This window comes from Anomalospiza imberbis, chromosome Z, assembly GCF_031753505.1.
Source record: "Anomalospiza imberbis isolate Cuckoo-Finch-1a 21T00152 chromosome Z, ASM3175350v1, whole genome shotgun sequence".
In the NCBI taxonomy this organism is placed as follows: domain Eukaryota; kingdom Metazoa; phylum Chordata; class Aves; order Passeriformes; family Viduidae; genus Anomalospiza; species Anomalospiza imberbis.
In genome coordinates, this window is record NC_089721.1 from 47,690,105 (window position 1) to 47,713,036 (window position 22,932).

General features: G+C 47.9%; 1 protein-coding gene across 2 annotated transcripts; it reads left to right on the plus strand.

Moving 5' to 3' along the window:
* Positions 1-6,384: 6,384 nt before the first annotated feature.
* KLF9 (KLF transcription factor 9) lies at positions 6,385-20,730 on the plus strand. 2 transcript variants are annotated; one of them, XM_068176430.1, is made up of 2 exons: positions 6,385-6,853; positions 17,123-20,730. In XM_068176430.1, exons 1-2 carry the CDS (start codon positions 6,385-6,387, stop codon positions 17,353-17,355), a joined length of 702 nt encoding a protein of 233 aa, XP_068032531.1. In that variant the 3' UTR covers positions 17,356-20,730. The 2 variants fall into 2 exon arrangements, with proteins under 2 accessions (XP_068032531.1, XP_068032530.1); XM_068176429.1 differs by lacking the exon at positions 17,123-20,730 and adding an exon at positions 7,784-8,185.
* The last annotated feature ends 2,202 nt before the right edge of the window (positions 20,731-22,932 follow it).

Below are 22,932 nucleotides of genomic sequence, written 5' to 3' on the forward strand. Positions count from 1 at the left end.
CATGAAATAGCAGCGACAGATCTCGGCGAGGAAAACAGCCGCAGAGGCCCGGTGTGGCGGGGGCCGCGGGTGGGGTGTGCGTGGGGGGGGCTCTCACGTGGGCGGGCGGCGGGCGGGGGGCGGGCCCGGCACCCCCGATCTAGGGCAGCGCGTTCCGTACCGGAGCGCGATGTTCCCGCAGCGCGGGGATTTCTGAGAACTGGGGCTGTGTCCTCAGCTGAACTCGGCGCCGCGGCCCTCGCACAGACGCGGCGCCTTAAAGCGGCGATGGCCGCGGCGGGGCCCACCGCGCCGGCGCTGCACGTACGCCTGCAGCCCGCAGTGCGGAGCGGGGCTGCGGGCAGCGCTGCCCGGAGCCCGAGGGGCTGCGACGGCAACTCTCACGAGCCCCTGCCTGTACTGACAGTCTCTCCACCCTCGAGGACTTCGCACCATCCTCGAAGTCCATGGACGGCACTTCAGCTCACTGCTTTTCCACCCCTCTCCTTTTTCTGCCTTTTTTCTCTTATTTTGCAACACCTCAACCAAGGAGTGAGCTGCCCAACGGTACTTACTTATCACCTGTACCACGGCATCCCTTCACTGTGACAGCCTTCCAGGGTGAAACAGCAGAGCTGCCACCAACTCTTGTGCCAATGTTAATTAGGAAGTTTTGAAGACCTTGCATTCAACAGCACTCAACAAGCTGACCTGATGAGCTCTGACCAAGTGCTGCCAACGGAGGCTGATCTCTAGTCCACATTCCTCACATATGTTATGGCCGTTCTGCTGCCAGCTCGTTTTTCTCTGGATGTCTTCGCTACAGTCAAAGGTAGATGTTCCCAAATTAACTCTAGTCTAGCTTTCTACATTTGAACTTAAGAGTCACACATCCATATGCACACTGAAGGATGGTGTCTGATGCAGGTTGTAAAACCCATCTGGGATCCTGAGTGCATACTCAAGCGGCTAGCTCACGCTGAGTTCAATGCTGCCATGGCTACACCACTATTGCCACCTAAACCAAGTTGAAATGCAGATCCTGGTGCCCAAGTGGGCTGTAATGTCATTGAGGCACAACATCTCCTGCATGCTTACCACCTGCAGAGATAAGATCCAGGAGGGAGGAGCCATCCTCATTACAGAGGTTCAAGATAGCTGAATTGCTCATAGTTAAGCTGCAATTCAAGAGGTATTAGAAGGACCTCAAGACCAAGACCACAATCAATCCTGTCATGCAGAATAAGGGCAGAATTAGACCAGAAAAAGGTAAAGGTAAGAGCAGAGAAACATAGTCTCCAAGTAGTAAACAGTATGTTTAGTAGTAAATAGGAAAAGAGCACAGCTCTGTATCCACAGTGCTTGTTTCTAAAGGAAGTTGAATTTGAGACTGATAATCCTCATACTCCTGGATTTTCAGGCCAGAAGTGTCTTCTGTCAGCAGCCTTCTACTGTACAGCTGCTTTTAAAATGGAAGGACAGTTTGTTAGCAGATACTGTGTCTTGCAAAACTTTACATAGCAAGCAACTCTGCTGAATCCTTCTGATCTATAAAAATTGAACTTGAAGGTTTCTGTTGCATCACAAAAAGCAACTTTTTGTCTGCTCTGTGTGTTCAGTGACTGAGAGTCATTCCTTCAAAAGGTTAAAGCACTTCCTTCCTACCACACCAGTCTTCACAATGGGAGCTGTGGCAGTTGTCTGGTGGAAGAGGTTGCTGTATTTCCCTGATAATACATGCAGACAATCTGGGCAATGCACTGGTATGAAAGATACCACACACATGTAGAATATAATGTGTTCATATTTATATGACAGCTGAATTACCATTCTGTCACGTTGCCAGAATATCCGTCATGAATTTTCAGTGTGGTCACAGGCTTTAAGAACACATGTCAGCAAACAGGCCATTTATCTTGATATATTATTTCAGCCATTACTAGCAATTGATCAATCCCTCAGCATCTTGTCAAATCATTTGGAGCTTATGCCATGAGCCTTGGAGAATGAAAAAGTCAAAGCAGAATCTGGAAAAATGTTTGGAGCCTGTGACCTTCAAAATATTAGGAAATATCAATACAGAAAAAAGATAGGTTTCTTCATTTTGTCTTGGAAGAAAGATACCATCAGAGAAGAAACCTCTGTGCTCCATAGAACAGCCCACAAAAAGCAATAGAGCAGGGTTTGAAGCAGAATACCTGATTCAAACTGTCTTTACAAAACCATTTGCTCCTCAAAATAAATGTTTTTGGCCACAGTGGCACTAAAGGTCATTACATAAATTGGCTTTTGGAGCAAAAACTTGAGGGTACCCACGGTCTGGGTCTCTCCAAGAGTGCCTGCCAGGTGTGTGTCATCCTCATCCTCCAGAAAGAGGGTGCAATGTTTTAGGCACAGGGTCAGGGTGCACAAGACTTGGGGGCATGGAGTAAAGGATAGTTGACATGGCTTTTATTCTGAAAAGTTCTGGTTTTGAAAACAGAAGACATTTTTGAAAGCCTCAGAAATAATAAACAGCTCTTCTTCCTCCACAGCCTTACATCTCTCACAGAACCTGTGCCCATCCCTCTGGTGAGAAGAGTCCTTCTCCTTCACAAACACACAGACTTGTTCTCCCTCACCTTCTTTGCAGACCCTTGAATCTCACTTCTCATTCTTCTCTTTGCTACTTCCCCTGCAACATCTCCCTGTGCTCCCCTTAAGCATAAGTCCCTGGCTGTTACCTGAGCCCCCACCTGTGCCTTTCTCGCTCACCTGGAGGTCACCATTTTCATTGCTCACAACTCCCCATCACAGTTCCTGTCCGTGCACTGTCCCTCTGGATGGGAGAAACAGCAGCTGCCTTAAAAGCAGCCACTGACAACTTCCAGCCTGACTCCGCCTGGATGTGCTACATTCCTGTACCCAGGGACTGCGCAGAGGGCAAACATCTGCCCACCAGAAGCTGGTTTGAAGCTGTAACAGTGGGTTGAATTTGGACTTCAGGCTTTCACAAGTGAGTGCCCTTGGGTGACAAGGGGTGTTAGGGTTATATCCAAGTGCTGTTGTAGGTTCAGAGCCATAGAGTGGTTTCACTTGAGAGGGACCTTAAAGATCACCTAGGTCCTACCCCTCTGCCAAGTTTCACACCTCATTTGTACAGTCTAAGAGAACATCCTTGTTTAGCCTAGTTATTGAAAAAAAATAGTGTGAATTATAAACCGAGCTATGGATTAAAAGCATGCTCTGAAACCATATCCAAGTATTACCATCAGCACAGTCAAATCTGAGTGATGGCCTGTATCATCTGGAGATAAACAGGTTTGTGAGCACAATCCCATTTCCAGGCATGTGTGTGTTGCTGTTCAGAAAGTAGACATGGTAATTTTGATACTCTCTCCAAGTACAAAATTAGCATTGTTTTTTAAGTATTGTTTGGACCTAATTCACTTGAAGTCTTCGGGTTTTGGACTACTAGATACATTAAAAAAAAAAAAAAGGCAATATATTGGCTTTAATAGGCAGTATATTCTTGGAGGAATACTGGAATTATTTTAAAATCTTGGTATGCTTCCTCATTGTGGAACTGGGTACAGATTACGCTCTAATCTTTAAATTAGCCAAGAGTTACCTTAAAACAAAACAAGCTTGCAAACAGAAAAGGTTTGTCACTTTTATTTTAATTTGTTATTAACACTTTCCTCTCTGAACTGTACAAATTAATGTCAGAGGTATTTACTGTTGTGAGTATCTGACATGAAATAAGCAAATCACCTGCTGGAAAGCTATTTGCACGTTATTGAAATGTGGATTAGGACATCTCCTTGCAGGAACTTTTGGACACTGTCAACCAAAGAAGCTCTGAAAGTGCTGTGAAAAAAGATTACAGAAAACATCCAGCTTGGGAAGTTACATCCCGCATATTCAGATTAACGACGCAGGAAAGCAGTTTTCTGTGTAAAATGCTGTTGTCCCTCTGAAGGAAACAAAAGGTTGTAGGCACCAGTACTATACAGAAACTAGACATATATCAACAGCTTTAGTGGTAAAGAAACAACAATACCTTCTGTTCCTCCTTCCTATCAGACCTGGATATCACACCTCTTATTATGCCTGGTGTCTCTTAAGCACCAGAGGCCAGGGATGCTAGATTAGCTGTGAAAACAGGGTTAAGAGTGACTTGCTGACTGATGACTGAGACCTGAAGACCACCTCGTTACGTACATTGCTCTATTCATGTTCTCTCTTTGGTCTTCATCAGCCTACAGATGATCCACTTACAGACCTACCCTCTATCTCTTTTGTTTTGTTGGTGCATTTTGATTGTTTTTGGGGTTTTTTCTGAGTTATGGCACATAAAAGTATCCATGGTGGATGCCAGTTATCCGTGGCAAAGGATTATTACTGCTCAAGGTTACATGCAGTGATCTAGTGTGCTAGCACACAAAATGGCTGACATCACTAATTTTTATCTCCTGCAGGACAAGAACAACACTGCCTCATTTCGGTAGCCACTTCCTCATCATTTCCACATTCAGTTAATGAGATTAATAGCACTCCATAAAGCTCTTCACTATTCAGGCCCTGTCTGTTTTTGTCAGGAAGGGTGGGCTGTGATTGAGGACAGCAAGATTTCAGTTAGGGACCCTGGCCAGCCAGGACTCAGTCTCCTTGGGATGCAGTTCACAAAAGCCAGCCAAAGCTCCTCTGCCTGGCAGGAGTGCTTCTCCATCTTCTCCGTCGTGATTTCAGAGGCACCCGTGTTACTTTGGGTAATGTCACAGAGAGGCTCACGGGCATTACTTCAAAGGCAGAGTCTTTTCGTTACCCTCTCTCCTGATGCTTGCAAAACAGCAAAACACACTGACACTTCACACCTCAGTACTGGTGGATTAAGGATGATGGTAACTTCTTTTCCTTTTTTTAAATAACGCTTGATCCAGAAGCAAATTTTTCACTGTTCTCTGGCTGAGCACAGATCAGTTAGCTTTTACAACACTCTATAAGCTTTCCGCGTTCGATGAGGCAGAGATGGGGGCGTGTTATTTGGGTAGATGTGACAGGTTTTTGGGATTCGATTATGCTGGATGGCACTTAGTTGGCGACGAGGTAAGCGTCAACCTGACCTTTATTTTAGCCAACAGCGGCAAAACGGCAGACACTATCAGGTGGCTCTAAAACTCTTCCGTGGTGGTGCCGCTCGGTGACCCCCGCCGAGGTACCTGCTCCGCTCACCGTGGGGGCACGGAGGGTTCCCCTCTGCCCCGTTTTAGGGAGCCGCCTGTCTGAACGATAACGCTGTAACGATGGAGCGCGTAGCGCCGCCACCGGGTTTCTCCGATGGGTTCGCGGGGTCCCGCTTCCTGCACAGCGCCCGTCCTCCCGTCTCCTGCCCGCGTGGACCGGGGGCCCCGTCCCGAGGCAGTACGGGCAGCCCCATCTCGCGGGTGCCGGTGCCGCGGGCAGGGAAGGGGCAGCCAGCTCGGGGTCGCGCCGGGGTCACGGACACCCCGCCCGGGCGGGGCGCCCCCGGCGCTCCTCACGCCCTTCCCCGGCAGCGGCGCGGGGGGGCCGCGGCCGGAGCGCGCGCCCGCCCGCCCGCCGCTCCCCGCGCCTCCAAGCGTTGCGCACCTTTCGGGACCGGGCGCTGATTGGCGGGGTGCTGCCAGTGACATCAGCCGGCTCACTTCCCATTGGCCGGCCCGTTGCTGGGACCGTAGGACTTCCACGGAGCCACTTAACCCGCTCGGTGCCGCCGCCCCGCGCCGCCCCCACCGCGGGCCCCCGCCCGAGGCCGTCGCCGGCTCCTCCGGGCCGCAGCCGGGCCGGCGGCGCGAACCCCGCGGCCGGGAGCGGAGCCGCGGCGCGCCCGCCGTCGCACCCTCGGTGGCGCCCCGGCATCGCTGCTTTAAGCGGTCGCGGCGGGGCGCCCGGAGTAGCACGCGGCCTGGGAAGGGAGCGCGGCGATTGGCGGGGAGGCCGCCCGGCGGACACGCCCCGCCTAGAAAAGGGGCGCCGTGAGTGGCGGGGGGAGAAAGTAAACACAGCCGGCCGGCCCTGCCCGCGGACCGGCCGGGGCGGGAGGGGCTCCGTGCCTGACGTGATGGGCCCCGGCGCGGACGCCCCCGGGCAGGAGCACGCGGGGCGCGGGGCGGGCAGTATCCTCTCCCCCGGCCCCTGCGCCGGACTCGGGCCGGCCGCGCGGGCGGCGCTCCCCCCTCGCCGACTGCGCGCCGCCCCCGGGGGGCGGCGGTGAAGGACCTGCCCGGCGCCCCGCTATTTATTCGCCCCCCACGCCCCCTTCCTCCTCCGCCCCGCTCTTTCCCGCGCCGCGGGCGGGCCATGGCTGGCGGCGGCGCGGTCGGCCTGGCGTACGAGCAGTGAGGGCGGACGGAGCACCCCTCGTCGTCGGGGCGCGGCCGCACCATGTCGGCCGTCGCGTACGTGGACTTCGTAGCGGCGCAGTGCCTGGTCTCCATCTCCAACCGCTCCGCCGTGCCCGAGACGGCGCGGCTGAAGGTGCCGGGCGAGGGGGAGGCGGCCAGAGAGCTGCGCGACCCCCGCGACGCCTGGAAGGACTACTGCGCCCTGCTGGCCATCGCCAAGAGCCTGCTGGAGCTGAACAAGTACCGGCCGCTGCCCGCCCCCTCCGTCTGCAGTGACAGCGTGGAGAGTCCCGACGAGGACGCGGGCTCCGACAGCGACGCGGCCACCGAGCAGGGTTCCAGCCCTCCCCGCAGCCCCCCGCCGGGGCCGCCCCCCCGCCTGCGCGCCGCCGGAGCCGCCCCTAAGGGGAAGCTGGCGGCCGAGAAGCGGCACAAGTGCCCCTACAGCGGCTGCGGCAAGGTCTACGGCAAGTCTTCCCACCTCAAGGCGCACTACCGGGTGCACACAGGTCAGCGGTGGCGGAGGGAAGGGGGCGGGAGCGAGCGCTTGTCCTCGGATGAACCCGGCCAGCGGCGCGCCCGGCTTCCCCGCGCGCCCCCGCCGCGCCGCTCTGGCTTCGGGGCTGGCTCGTGGCTCTCCCTCCTTCACGCCCCCTTTCTTTCCCCCGGCTCTCCATCGGTGCCCCTTGTCCGGCGGGAGCTGGCGGCCGCCCCGGGCGGGGCTGCGGCAGCGCCTCCCGCCGCGCCCTGCCCGCCGCCCACCTGCGCCGGCCGGGAACCGGCCCGGGCTCCGGCGGGCAGTGAGGGCCAGGCGCAGATGCCGGGGAGCGGAGCGAACTTCGCGTGTCCGGCGCAGTTGGGAGGGGAGGATGGCGGTAGGAGCCGCCGAGTTCGCTCGGGGCGTCGGCGAGGGAAGCACAGGGGCGGCGAGATTCGGGTTTCCTGCCACTGTAGGCGGACCCGGCTGCACCGGGTCCGAACTCGGCGCCCGTTCTGCAAGGGAGGTGAGGGCAGCGCAGTCCCCGCCCGCGCCTCTCTCGCTGCTTCCGCCGTCGGAACCCGCGGCCTGGGCCGCAGAGTTGGCGGAGAGCTCTGCTCGGCTGCGGGAACTGGATGCCGCGGGGCCATCGCGCCGGAGCAGGGGCTGGCGGGGCTGCCGGCTCGGCTCGGGAGGGGGCGGCGGCATCTCCGCGAACCTGGGTGAGCTGCACCTCTGGGGCTTGCGGACACACCCCCCTCCGGCGGGCTGGATGGGCGAACTCAGCAAGCGCGTCAGCTAGAGCCGGTGTCAGGCACTCGAGCTAGCGGTGGAGTACCGGTGGAGGAGAGCACCGCCGGCTGCTCCCCGAACCGCCCCGGCGCTACCCCGCGCTGCGCCTCCGGCCGAGGGGATTGAGGCGCCGTGCAGGGAGGACCGACCCCGCTCTTCTCGGCGGCAGCGCCTCGCACTATCGGTTACCGCGATCCAGATTTGACGTGTTCCACAAGGGCTTCATTCATCAAGCTGTGTGCTCCCACTCCCAGCCCTCGCCCCGGCGCCTCGGAGGGTGTGGCAACATGGAAACCTGGAGATAAAACATATCTGCGGCAGCCGAGCCCCAAGGGGACAGCAGCTGCAGACTTCTCTGTTCAGTTTGTTGGTCTTCGTTTTGGTGGTTTGTGTTTGTTTATTTGTTGGTTTTAGACCTTCAGTGCAAGTGATTGAATAAAAACCTTTATGGGTCTGAATTGCTCTTGGGATCATAGTGGAGTACAAAAGGCTGCTTTAAAAATGTTCTGAATTAAAGGATTGTGTTCAGGAACAGAAAGGAGTGAATAAAAAGAGACGAACACTGTCAAGACATTTCATATTCTGTCAATGATGGTGCTTTTGGGTTTTGTCTGTTGGTGGTGATGGTTAGCGGTGTGATGCAAAATAAGTTGATCATCCAAGGAATGTACCATCAGGCATTGCTGCAGAATTTGATATGGTTGGGTAGGATATGGCCACATCTGAGCTCCAGCTCAGCTTCCATTGCTCCAGTTCACCGATGTGCCTAGGTGTGCGTGCACTGCAGAGGAAGAGGCTCAGGTGATCGTTGTGGACTGGTGCCCTGCTGGCAAATCTGGGTGCCTACCTCGAGAGGCTGGAGAGAACCGGGTAGGATTACTGGATATGGCTCAGCGATGAGCTCTGCAGTTGGACTTTCTCTCTGAGCTGGGAAAGAGGATGGTCAGTGGTGACCATATGCTGACCTCATAACCAGTGCCAAGGGTTGTTGTGTTACCAGCTCAGACACTGCAGCTCACATGCTCTTTTGGAGGCTGAGTTTAACTGGTGCTCTCCAAAATGTTGTCTCATGAGTGACAAAACGTTAGTATCATTTCCCTTTACTACCCCATGCTCAAATATCCACCCTGATAAGAGAACCAGAATAGATGCTGGCTGAGATAACATTCTGTGTGATGACATGTAAATTAATGTACTGTACAACCCACACAGCCTGCTGTAAGCAGTAGTGTTATAATAAGTAGTGGTGAAGTGGTATGAGGTTTAGCATGTGGTGCTCCCAAGTGGGTGGCCTTAGCTCCAAGTATGAGGCATTTGACTCAGAAACATTGATGTACTGTCATGGTAGTTCTGTGTGGTTAAAATCACTGCAGCCATCCAGGAGTAATGAACTTTCAGAGCTTCCTAATGTGAAGTTAATTGTAGCTAACTGAAATGCTAAATGATACTGATAATGTTAATTATTTTTATAGATGACAACAATTCCTTAGCAACAGTGGGATTCAATTGGATCTCTGGAGTTATTCATAACTGTATATTGCAGAGCATTAATGGGCCCTCCTTAATGCCATTTTATTTCCTTTCTTTCAAATAATGTCTCTCTCATCTATCTGCCATTTTTCATCAGGCCACCAACAAGGTTTCTTGCTGCAGTGTAGCCTTTAGTGGAAGTAGGTGCACAGCCACCAGTAGAAGCTTCCTGGTCTTAAATTTTTAATATTTAATCCAAGTATTTCTATATTGGAGAATGGCTTAAGGATTTCTGTTCACACCTCTGAACTTGTGCATACTCACAGTTCTCTTTACTCATAAATCCTAACCAAGCAAGTTGGGAAGCTCTGGATACTTCTCTTTCTGTGTAGTGACTGGGAATCTGAAGACTCACCAGTTCATCTTTGGTAGCCTAATGCAAAACAAGAAACAAAATACCAAATCAAGGTAGAAGGGTAGTAGGCAAAAACTTGATGGTTAGAGGTCTGTATCTTATTAACCATTCTTTAACCTTGTTATTTCAAAGGTTCCGTATTTCAGATATTAAAAATGTCAGTATAACTGTTCGCTTGAAGTTTGGGCCTTTGATGATTAATGCTAGTTCAATTTCCAGAAGGCCCAAATTAGCCATCCATCAGAAATTGTCTTTTGAGTTGATCTTTATAGAAAAAGATCAGCAGATGGCACTGCACATCCTGCTTTTGCTAACAGTCCCCTTGCTTGTGCTGCTAGGCCTAGGTGAGACTCAAGCCCTGGAAGTGGTACAGAGGTTGGGAAAAGGTGAAGGACCCATCTGAACAAGAGAAAGACAGCAGCAGGTAAGCAGAGAGTTACCTTCAAAATGAAGAAGAAACAGAAATTCTGTAAATAGGTGGGTTTAGAGGTTTGGTTATGACAGGTGTAGGGTTACCGGTGTAGGTGTGTAGTGTTATTAATAGCCTCAAAAGCCTATTATTAGCAGGGGGAACAGCTTAATAGAGACAGATGTGCAGGCCAGAGGGTTTCCAGGGAAAATGAAGGCATACAAGAACAAACAAGCAATCTCAGTCAGGAGGCCTGGCCAGGGAATGCAGGGCAAAGGGCAGGGAGAGAAACTGGCAGGAGAAACAAGCTGTACAAAATTCATGTTTGCTATGATGGTGTGAATATAATCCAGTTAAAGGACACATGACCACTGAGACCAGATCTTCTCTGTCCCTCCTTCCTCACCAGGAAGGTACCATAAAAGTAGCTTGTGAGATGGTTCCTCCTACTGGACTTGTGGGTGTTTACTTGCCTGGGGAGGCTGAGGATTGATGGGAATTTCACGTACACATCAGATGCCCTTAATTAAGAGTTTAGATGCTCAAAACCCAGATGTGGGGAAAGTTCTCCCTCTTCTGATAGGCTTTTCAGCCAACTGTCTCATCATGTAAACTGGATCCAAACAATGCCAAGAGTTTGTTAGACCAGGCAGCTGATGCACTCTTAAGTGCTCCCAGCATTTGGCTCTCACCAGTGCTTGGAAGCAGGGGTTAGGCAGAGGTGTGAACCCATAGGTTGACAGTCTGCACAGGAAAGTGGAGGAACATTTCCAGTAGAGAATAAGAACAGACACTGCAGCTGCTTATTGCTGCTATCCAGATATCGTGGTGTTGGACCAGCCCCTGTATTGGTTTGGTTTGACTGTACTGCTTTGTATTTGTGTTCTAGATTATCTCACTCAACAGACTGAACAGATGCTAGTCTGTTGACAGTTCTCTGCTCACTGCAATCTTTCTCAGTAATTTGGTTTGAGCATAATCTGAAATCTAGTGTTTTAAGACCCTCCTATCCAGCTCATACCATGTCAGTTACCCAGATCCTTTAGAATTGGACCCAAGAGCAAAAAGTGGAGCCAACAACACATTTTTTGTTAAATTCAGAATACCATGTGAAATACCATGGTTAATGAAAATGCACAAATTGCAGGAGTTCTAATGGGCATATTTCCAGGTCTTGGAGAAACATGATGATCCAGAGTGGGAGCCTTGCCAGCTGAGTAAGGTAGGCAGAAATCCTCAAGATTCGGTTCAAAGTTGTCTAGTTCCTAGTTGTCTTATTTTCTGATAAAAATTAAGATCATAAGCAAGTGTATTTGTCATTTGCGGGAAAGTGCTCCAGAAAAGTTTATCAGTTGAGTCAGCATGAAAAAGTTCACATGTAGGACAGAAGCAGTGAGCAGGCATTATCCATAAGAGCACAACTCCTGCTTCCAGATGGATGTATTGAAATTGCTGCTTTACTTAGTTCTGCACAGTGTTTGTGCTGTGGCACTGAAGACCATGTGGTGGGTGTCACTGCTCTTGTTAGCCTGTGTTTCTTGCAGTGCCAGCTGTTAGGATTTTTGCAGGAACTCTTTTGTTCCTCTTTGTTGGCTGCTGTGTTGTTGTACACCAGGCTGCTGCTCCTGTGCTTCTGGCCTTGAACAGCTTCCAAGCCTGCAGCTGGAAGAGCAGGGAAGGGCCAATTTAAGATTAAAAAAAACAGGGTCTGAGGGAGTGATGGCAAAGAATACTTCGGACACTGTTCACTTCTGGTAATACAGTTCACCATCTGTATTCAGGTTATGATGAATGTACAGAGCCTGAGAGCACTCTATAAATACCTTAAACTTGAGGGGAAAGTTTGTTGAAACACTGGCTAATAAATTCATAGTAAAATATCGAAAGCTACATTATCTTTCTGAATGCCTGTCAAAGCTGTTTCATCTTAGCAAAGAAATTTGATTATTCATACAGGACAGGAGCTTAAACCCAATGTCCTTTGTTCCAGGGTAAGTGCACTAAGCACCAGGCTAGGAGTTGGTCTCTCTGCATTGTTGTTGTTATTAAAGTATTACTGCAAAATGGAGGAAATTCATATGAAGATAAGCCAGGAAAGGAGAAGAGCTAGGAACTTGTCTCACTTAACCATGAATGTACTACTGAGGGCTCTTGTCTTGGCTACAGAAGCATGGATTTAACACTTGGGTGAGATTTGGAAAGATCTTTCCCAAGTAGCTTACCTGACTGATCTCTCTGTCTCTGTCTACGTTTATGTGTATGGAGGCACAGTCCCCCAAAGAAAGCCTTCTGTAACACAGTCAAGGAGGTATGTGCTGTGACAGAGAAGCTGAAAGGACATCCCTTGCATCTGATACTTTATCACAGTGGGATAACAGCAAGACAAATTTCCTGGAATTTAGACTCAGCAGCAGCGGGTTCTAGCAGGTGGTTTTGCATCTGGATTTTTGAAAGAGACTCAAAACACCTGTATGTCCAAGCAGCTGCTGAGTGGTAGTTTTAAGAAGTCAGAACACCTAAAAACTTGCTTAAAGCAGCATTTTAATAGTTGAACCAACCTGTTGTGTTTAATCCTAAGTCCTGGCAGAATAAAATCCTTGCTGGAACCCATCCATCTGTCACCTGTCCCATCTTTTTGGTCTGTTGTCTGGTTGGGTGACCATGGTTTAGGTGTCCCAAAAAGCGTTGATTTAGGCATGTGGTCCCAAACATCCACCACTGCTCATCTCTCTGTACCTGGTTGCCATGTGTTTTAATGATCCGATTTTGGAATATCTCAGAAGAGGAAAAAGCCTGCTTGAAAGGCATCCAATCTGTCTGCCCTGAAGATCTATCTTCACTAAAATATCTGGCATGTGGACATTCAAAGTCCAGTGTCCCACAGGAAATTGCTTGTTCAGGGTGTGTAGGGCAAATAACTGTGGGGAAAAGTGAGAGATACCTGAGACAGATAGCAGATATTCTGTGTATTAAAGCCACCATGAACTTCAGCTCCAAACCTCAGTCACAGCAGCATTTTGTGGTGAGGAGGCAGATGACTAATCAGGATACCACTATACGTGTACTTCTGTTAATGAGCCTGCTAATGCCCACTTTGTATTCTTTTTTCAGAAACACTTTCTGTGTAAGACTGCAGTGTGGAAGAATCTGAAATGTCCCAGGGTAGGGAAAAAAACGTTATTTTTTAATCTATTCAGGATAAAATAAAGTGGACCTGCCTCAGGTCATACCAAGTAGTTTGGATATAGAGTTTATACTTGCCCAGAAAGAACAAACTAAACATTCCTTGCAGAGGGTTGGGAGAAGGAACAAGTCAAAAATGGCAGGTGTAGCAAGAGGGCTTAAGATTCAAAGGATCTGCAAAGGCCTTTACATCCATATGGTATTTAAAGTAAGCCAGGGTTGCAGGAGTTCTTTAGACTGTATAGAAGACTTGTGAAGCACCACTGTTATACTGAGAGTAAACGGTCTCGCACTCTATTCCTGATGCCACACAGCACAAAGAATTGGAGTCTGCAGATGCACCTGTTCCTATTACCTAGAAATCAGTTTTTCATTCACTTTTTCCTTCTGTAAGTTGTTATGGATATATGTGCATATACATATTCATATTATTTCTTAAAGAAAATTATTTGCCTCTTGTGTCTGTTGTGTTAGGATCCAATCACACATAGTTTCAAATTATCATGATGTACCATTGACCTTTCCTTCATTTCTTGATGGAAAATCCCACCGGAGGCATAACTTAAAAAGCCAGTAGCATACAGCCACTAAGGGAAACAGTGTATAAAAGCACTGTGTTGATGTTTCATTCTGCTGTTTCAAGCTTTAGTATTACTACCCCAAAACTAAGGGAGAAAATTCATAAGGAAAATACCTGCCTTGCTTGAGCTGATACAGAAATCCGTATCTCCAGATGGAGGCAGCACTAGCTTGTACTGCAGCTCTCTAGGCCACTGCCTGCCCAGCAAGCATATGAGCTGCAAGACTTGTTTTCTCATAGGGCTCTTCCACAGACATCTCTGTTGCTGCAAAAAGAAAGCATGTTAAATATAGCAGATGCAACCACTGTCTTTGTAGAGTGGACAGTTATCACATGCCATCAGCCATCTCCACCTTGCTTTAAGTGCTTCCTGGAGACACACTCCACGCCTGCCTTGCACCTGTTGAGACTGTCACTGAGGTACCATCTCTTTGGGCTGGTGTCATCCCTTATAGCTTTGTGACCAAGGGGAGCAGTGAATTCTCAGGCTCAGAGATGACCCCTGAGGGCCTGGAAAAGCCTCCCTCCCCCTTGGCTCTGAGAAACATGGAGTTTAATGCATCCAGGCATCAGGGATTGTGCCTACTTTCCTTTTGGCACTTCCAAAGTGGCTATGACAGCTTCTGCAGGTTTGTATTGCTGAGGTGGTGAAGTCATTCTTTATTGCTGTACTTGGGAGCTCTGTGCTGCATGGTGGTCTGTGCTGGTGGCATCCACGTGCCTTCAAGGGAGCGTGGCCACCCATCTCTGCCCGCAATCCCTGCTGTGTCCCCATCCTCATGCATAGCAGCTTTCCTGTTGGTAGCAAGGTGTCTCTGCACCATGCCAGGCTCCTGCAGCCTTTGTGTCCTCCCCCAGCTGGGCCCAGGGTTGATTCCCTGCAGAGTATAGTACTAAGGGCACAGCAGGTGAGCTGAACCTCATGCGATCCTGAGCAAGCTCTGCCTTTCCCTAAAGCTTTGTGGTTACACTCCATAACCTTAGAGTGCTTTCCCCTGGTGGCATGTCCAGTGGATGTGTGGGGTAGCAGTGGTGGAGGACATGCTTCTCTTGTCATGTGTTAGAGGGAATTCCAGAAGCAGGGCCTCATTTTATCATCCCAGGTGAAACTCCAGGAGGGCATGAGGGAGGAGTTCAGTTTCTTAAGGGCTGCTTGAGGCCAAATTTTAAACACTATTAGACACTCAGGTTAGATACTACCATGCCTAAAATACAGGTGCTGCTCCCCAAAGGCTGATGTTTGTTATCCAGCCTAGGCACCTAATCTCCCTGTTTACAGTTGGGCACTTCTGCAGACTGAAGAGCTGTCCTGAGGTAGATGGTTGGAAATGTGGTTTCCAGGGATGAGGCAGGATGCCTCAGTTGCTCCCACTGCTCTGGGGTGTAAGTGCCTGACACAGAGGCATATACTAGATGGCTCCACATGTGCAAGATGTATACCACTCCTCCCATGCTCCCAGAGGGGCAAGAAAGCTGTTCTGCACCTCCCACTGCCACCTGCTTCTGGGAGCTGTGACAGAAACCATGAGATAGATTGCAAAAGAGCAGCACAAGTGAAACGCTTGCCTCAGATGCTAAGGGCTGGCACTGGGTGAGGGTGGTGTTGTGAGGCCTCTGTACAGCTCCTGGTGCTGCTCCACAGTGTAGCTGTGGCTGTGGCGTTCATGCACACATGACACTACATAGTTTTAATTAATTTGTTTTATACAGGCGGTGGTTGTTCAGAAGGTTTTCCAATCATGTCTAAAAGCATACATCAGGGAGCCAAAAAATGCATTTATAACAAACAAAATAGCCTGGTTCATGATGGCTGGCAGCTCTGCCTCCACCAGGCTTGAGTAGGCAGCTGGCTTGACTTCCTCTGCTCCATCCTTCCCCCATGACTGAGAACCAGCATGGCCATGAGGCGAAGGAGGCAAGCACAGGGCAGCAGCCACAGGGCTGTGCTGTGACTTAGGCAGTCCTACTTATCCAGCTCTGCTCCATGGCACACTGGTTGGTCTGGAATAGGGCAGCTATTAAAGACCACAAATAATTAGGAGCCCAAACAGTGAAGCGTTAATTCAGGGAAGCTTACTAGAGCTTTCAGGGCCCTTGGTATAACTACACCTTAACTTACCTGGCCTGTCCTTATCCTTCTTTGGCTTTTTGCATGCCATCAGTGAGTCCTTCCCTGCAACTCTACCATACTTTGTACTGACTGTTGTCCTCCTGGATTCAGGGCTGTTCATTCAAGTCTGTAGCTTTTTATCTCTTCTGGTATCTGGGGAAAAATCCAGGACCCACTTAGTAAGTCACCCATTTTTTGTTGATCTTTGAATGTAAAGGGAGCTCACCTGTTGTGACAAACCTCACAGTACTAAGAAATGCTGGAGTTCCTGAGTTTCTTTCCAACTCTTCCAAGCTGGAAAACCCCTGGGACAGTTTTTGTATTTCATGGTTGACTATAAGTAGCTGTCACAAGCTGCCATTTATATTCCTTTCAGGAGGCTCTGAAGAAAGAAAATTAAGGGATCAAACCTGCAGCAGTGCGTAGTGGAAAGCTTTTGTGTGAACTTAAACACCTTCAATTTCCATCTGTGCTGTGTACTAGGGTCAGCCTTGCTGCTTTGGAGGCACTTTGTTTGTGCCTGAAGGCAAAGCCTGTGCAACCCACAGAGGTGAACTGTAGGGATGTGGAGTGCCAGGAAGATAACGTGGAGTGCTGTTCAATCCTTGCACCCTTGTTTTGTGAAAGCAAAGTGCGGTGTCATTTAGGTTAAGGTGTTTGAGTTTGTTTTTCATCATTATAGCAAACATTCTGATAGAGTGTGAATAATGAGGTGTTTTTCTTGTCTTCAAACCAGCTGTCTGAGATTGATACTTGCTGGAACACCTTGGATTTCCAGAGGAAGGGCTGAAGGGGGAGCATGGGACTGCCCTCTGCAGGTGCAGCAGTTTTGCCCTACATGTATGCAGCCCTGAGGCTTCACTGTTCTCCCCAGTGCCTCCTCACTCAGTTCTTCCTGGGCTGGAAAGACTTGTCCTAGCTAAAGGATTTTTTTTTTTTGCATCATTTTCTAACTGTTGCAAATAATTCAGTAGAATGGAAGTGTCAGAGGAGTAATTCTGGCATACCTTTCCCAAGCTACTGTAGTGAGAACAGTATGAAAAACATACAGGCAAAGGCAGAGCTCATCTCTTGTTTTGACAGTCTTCAGGTCGTGTAAGGTTCTGCACCAGAATGTGAGTTTCATGTGTTTGGAGTGGTTTTTGGCTTCTGCTGGAGGTGAGAGTGAAACCTGATGAAGTGAGTTATCAGCAACTCCACAGACGTTGACACCATGGCAGGAAACAAAAGCAGCTTTTTTCCCTCAGCAACATGTTCTCTGGCTCCTCAGCAAAGCTGGCGTATGCCAATCTTCATTACCCCTGCCCCCCTAAATCTTTTGTCATCCTTTCTTCCCCACAGGTGAGCGACCATTCCCCTGCACGTGGCCCGACTGCCTTAAGAAGTTCTCCCGCTCCGACGAGCTGACGCGGCACTACCGAACCCACACTGGTGAGAAGCAGTTCCGCTGCCCCCTCTGCGAGAAGCGGTTCATGCGGAGCGACCACCTGACCAAGCACGCCCGCCGCCACACCGAATTCCATCCCAGCATGATCAAGCGATCCAAAAAGTCCAGCTCCAGCAGCTCCTTGTGAAGGCAGGGCTGGCCCTACAGGAGGAGTGGAGAAGAGGCAGGCTGTGGTGAGGGTGCAGGCAGTGGTGCCAGAACATGAGCATCCACTGCGGTGCCGGTCACCCTCGCTGTCCAAAAGCACATGTAGCCGGCATTAAAAAAATAAAAAGGTACTCAGTATCACCCTCCCCATCTTCCACCTCCTGGCTCTGCCCTGAGAACAACAGTCTGGAACAAGTGGACTGTGAGGTGAGAGGAGGGAAGGGGCAGCCAGGGAGGAGGCGACCACCTCTTCCAATGTAATGCGTTGATACTGGTGTACATACATATGACTGGGCGGTCTGGCCTGTGCCACCACAGTAGCATGACCCCAGAGTCTTTGTGATTGCTGTGTCATGAACATGTTTTGTTGAACAGTGTAATGCTGCTTGTATTTAGAGTCTGTCAAGTAAAAACACTTTCCGAGTCACATAAGTAACTCAGATAAAAACTCCATAGCACATTGTAGAAGTGGGTTTACTTCTGTGTATCTTCTGTGATCCTGCACTTAAAGAGATTATTAAGAGAAACATTACATATTTTACCAATAGTAACTGATTGATATACTGAGATAAGGTGAATTTATACTCAATAAGGCCCATTAAAGTAAATACGTATTTTTAATTTTTCTTTGTATTAACTATACTTTTGAATATCAGCTGGACTTTTCAAGAAAAAACATGTATGACTCAAGAAGATACTTAAAGCAAAAAAATCCCCATAAAGAGCTCAGTAATTTTCTGACTGTGTGTGTATTTAGCTCTGTTATTCACTTACCTAGAAAAATACAGCTCAGCCTAGATAATGTGGTGGGCATGTGGGAGCTGAAGCATATGTCTCTCATATGATCCCATATTTTACTTGTCAGTAATATAGTACTGTACTACAGAAATGCCACTAACAGTGCTTTATTCTGCTGTGGTTTGTTTGAATGGGTGCACAAAGCAGCTACCATCTTTACAAACTGCTGCTTTTTTAAAGGCTTTTTCTCTTCCTATACTTGCCTTAAAGATTTATTCTCTTCATACCATGGCCTAACTCCCTTGGAGTCCTATGGGAATTGTGTGTGTTTATGGAGAGAGTAAACCTTTTCTTAAGAGCACTCTGATAATGGAAACACCTAAAATTACTGTAAGGAGCACTTTGGAAGGGCTCCTGTATCTCTTGATTGCTTTTGCTATGGAGTATGGGGGAATACCACAAGCTAATTTGAAATACAGAAGATATCTTGCAATAATTGCAATACTCCTTTATGACATAAGCTTCTCTAGTACTTTGTACCTGTGTCATGCATGGCATGTCAGATGGTCATAAAAGCAATGTTAACTTTTATTTTAAAGCTATTTTTTGATCTTTAAAAGGAGCAGAAAGACCACTGAATGAAATTTTTTAGATGTGATCATTAGCGAATATTTCAAATTTTTTTACATTCAAAGCATGAAATTTAAGAGGCTATCAGTGATATATTTTTTCCCCTCCCCAGCTGCATAATGGGGGAGAATTCTGTTTACACATTATTTTTTTCCAGAAATGTTCTTCTGTTTGGTTTTTACCGCTTCCTACAGAAGAGGAAGGGGAGGTGCGGCCCTACTACAGACTTAGGGCCAGATTAATTTTATGAGTATTTACACTGAAACCCAAAGTGTCTCCACTGCAGATGAATTTAGGTCATCTTGTAAAATTCTGTACATAAAAGATCTTGTTAGCACAGCTGCAATTACAGTATCTTATTGTTTTATCTGATAAAAAGCTTGCTTCCTAGAAACAAACAGAAAAATTAACTCGGAGAGTAGAGTGTTTTCCTCTACAGTTGTATATGGCTTTCAGCATTAGAAATCAGTTTACATACTGTGTTTTTACCTGTGTAGTTCATAATAGATTTCGTCTATGTGAAGAGAACTTCTTTTAAAGCATTGGGGATATTGAACAGTCTATGGAATAAAAAGGGATGTGTTTTCTTCAGTGAAGACATCAGGAAACCAAGCACACTTTCTACCTCCGTTTCAGCTTTTTGAAACATTTATTTTAGAAACCAAACTTTAATTTCTCGTATTCAGATTGAGTCATAGGGACATAGGTTCTTTGTGATAAAAACTGGTAGTGTTGGTGTTTTTATTGATCAAGAAATACAGAAAGTATTCTGCTTACCAGTAACTGTTAATGCTGCCTTGTGGAGTAGGGTCAGGGCCATGAGCAGCCCAGTGAGATTCAAAGGTGCATCTTTGTTCATCTTTGTTCTTCTCTCTGAAGATCAAGCTAGATTTCAAGTCTCCACCCTGCAGTCTGGATTGTTGCCATTTTGTGGGAAAAATGCAGCACTTGGAAAATTAAAGCCTGATCCTTTGACATACAAGAGACCCTCACATCTAATCAACCACAACTAGAAGCCACAGCTGATAAGCAGCTCCTAAACAGTATGTAAACACTTTGGTCACTTAACTACCAGGATTAACTGATATATGGAAGTAAATGGTCAGCTTTATAGTATCCATCTTGTGTATTTGGGGTAGAATGCACACTTAAAAAAATGTTCCTGCAAAGTCTGAAATAGGTGGGAGGTACTTTAGTCTGTGGGACAATGGGACATGCAAGGCATGTGTCACCAATGCCAGTGACAAGATCCTGTTTCTGAAAAAAACCCTTCCTAAATGGTAGTGTATGCTGTATTTCAGCATTGGACAGAGAAGATTAATGTGATTCATTAGTCTCTAAGAGAATGCATTGGGAATTACCAGGTTTGGGGATATCATTGTACTGTTTTGTTCATTTGGTTTGTTTTTTTTTTTTTTTTCTTTCAGTAAAAGAAAACAATGGCTTTAACACCTAAAACAAACTGCAGGTTAGATCCTTGCATCTTGAAGTTAAGTTTTGAAAAGTGTTGCAAGTGTTGGAAAAGGAAAATCAGGTTCTCTAATACTGTATGTACTTGTTATACTATTTTGGAAGTACTTAATAGTGCTGAAGTTAGGACAGCTCCTCTCCTTGATTAAGAAAGTCCATTAGTATAGAGACATCATGGATTTAAAGGTATAGCTGTATAACATACTTCTTGAACTTTTTTCATGACCAACATTACAGATCTGTTTTCAGCTTGCAGATGGACTTAGGCCAGCATACACCAGGCTGGACACATACTTCAAAATGCTGTTCTACAAACCAGTGATCTGTAACACTGTAAAATACCAACTCCCAGTAGTTTAATCAGTTTTATTTTTGTACAGTATTCGTATTCTTTATAAGTTATTTTGCTGTCCTGTTTTGTAAATCACATGAAATTGTAAAAAAAGGAAAAGAAAAAAAAAGTAGGCATAGCTGTTTTTGTACATATGTATATATATATTGTCCAAATAAAGAAAAAGAATAAAAAACCCAAACATGGTCTTGAATGACTGGAGTCAAGCAGTGGTCATGTAAACCAGCCTGGAAAAAAAAAAATAGTGCACATCATGAAACCCATAGTTTTAGCAGTGTGCGAACCAGCTTCAAAGGTCTAGTCATCATTTAGATTGTGTTGTCTTTCTCTACTTTTCCAGGGTGTTTTCCCAGGCATTCCTTCTACCAATACAGCAGGGAGACAGAGACAAAACTTGTACTCAGGAAAAAGTGTCCCATACCTGCATGCTCCAGCTCCCAAGAAGTGTCTCCCACTGCTCCATGGCTTTTGAGCTCAGAGTAGTGCTCTCCCACACCATGCAGCTGCTTAGTGAGCAAGTGATACAGTGATACTTCAGCCACACTGTGGACCGTGCAGCCACACTACTGCCTTGAGCTTTCCATGGCTTTGGAGGGCCCACTGCTGTATGGAGATAAAAAGCATCTGCTCGGCCTCTGAAAAGGAAAGGCAAGGTACCCTGTGCCGAAAAGCTCCCTTACATGCACAGTCATGGGCATCACAGTTACTGAAAGCAATCACTTACAGGAACTTAACCAAGTACATGGGCACAGGGCTCGGGTACGACTACAAGATGAGCCCTAGACCCGAGGGAACATGTTGTATGCTGGGTTGGTTCAGTTAGGGGTTTTAATAAATGTTAGTTAGGTCTGTTCTCTGTACCCCTTTCTTCCCCTCACAATGGTCTGCTCCAAGCTGGCTGCCATAGGAGCTCTTACCTGTCCATCTTATAGCCACCCCCTGTTTATTCCTGAAAGTTCTGTGTCAATCACCCCATCCTTGCAATCCCATTTGTCCCAGAGCGCTGTACCCACCTCTGTTATGTTCCCGTAGGTTGCCGTGGTCCACGTCACTCCCGTGTCGTCTGTCCCCATTGGTCGAGGGGCGCTTCTGCCCCCGTCTGCCCACCCCCTATTTAACCCCATGCTTCCTTTGTTCAATTGCCATTTTGTCCACATGCGCGACCAGGGAACGCCGCGCCGCTGCGACCACCGCTGCGGCCACACGGGAAATAAACAGTTCTCAGCCTCGCGGGACAAGGTGTGCCTTCTCTCTCCCTTTGTCTCCTCTCAGCGTACGGCTACGAAAGCTGCATTACCCACCCCAGAGTGCTCAGCCCTAGAGCCTCCGCACGTGCGGCAGCCTCAGTCTCACCAGAAGGCAGTGCCTAGCTGGGCGCCCCAGCTGCCTGAGGCCGGAGCGAAGAAGAGAAAAGCCGCAGGAACATGTAACCTTCTAGCAATGCAGGCAGGGACAAATGGGTGGAAGATTGCCATCTGCAGCTGGAACAAAACTTGTAAGTAGGTTCCAGATTTTACTCAATGCTGAGTTGGAGTTTTCTTGTGTTGGATGGCTAAAGGACAGATAAAAAAAACTCAGCATAATGTTTTTTTTTTTCAGTTTGTCCTTGCAATCTCATAGTAAAAGACTTTCCACAAATTTACCATTCTCCCTCTTAAACGTTTTAATATTTGGTTTTAGTGATGTAATTTGAATAGCTACCAAAATCTGCCTAGCATAGAGGAGGCCTTAGAAGGAAGTTTCCAACCACTGAGATGTAGTACATTGAACAGAGGGGTCTCGCTATGAGTGGTATAAATTTTGACTAGGAATGATTACGTCATGCAAGGTCTTGGGTGCACCACAGAAGCATTGGCAGTTGGCATGGGGAAGTGTGACCCTGAACACAGACCTGCTGATTCTGAGAGCACAGTTCCTACAAGGTTGTAAGGGTATCCTGTATTTTCATTTTTCCTCTCTGTCAAGGACAAAAGAAAGGAAACATGCACCAAAATGTCTTAACAGTCTAGTTGAATGCCTGCAGAGTGCTTCCGAGAGCATACAAGGAAGGCTGGCTTTCTGAATTTGCCTGCTGGGTGACCTGGATAATTTTGATCTCCATAGAAGTCTATAACAACATTGTTCAGCACTCACTCTTCCAAGGCTGAAGAGTCTTTGAGGTTTTATTTATGCATCAGAGCTCTGTAACAACCACTACTTTCTCAATGACTTTTGCTTTGGAAACAAGACTTCCAGGTTGAGCTCCTCACACTGCTCAGCCACATCGGAAAAAATTCTTCAGCAGTAACTTAATGCAAATGCCCAATTGTCAGAACACTGTACTTAACTCAAGTACTGTTTATAGGACTCCCTTAAAGGAGACAAAGC

Excerpts from the sequence above, each read along its gene's own strand:
- KLF9 (XM_068176429.1), top strand. The coding sequence starts at position 6,385 with ATGTCGGCCGTCGCGTACGTGGACTTCGTAGCGGCGCAGTGCCTGGTC. Across the intron at positions 6,854-7,783 it reads GCACTACCGGGTGCACACAG|CGCCTCGCACTATCGGTTAC; the intron begins GTCAGCGGTGGC and ends TCTCGGCGGCAG.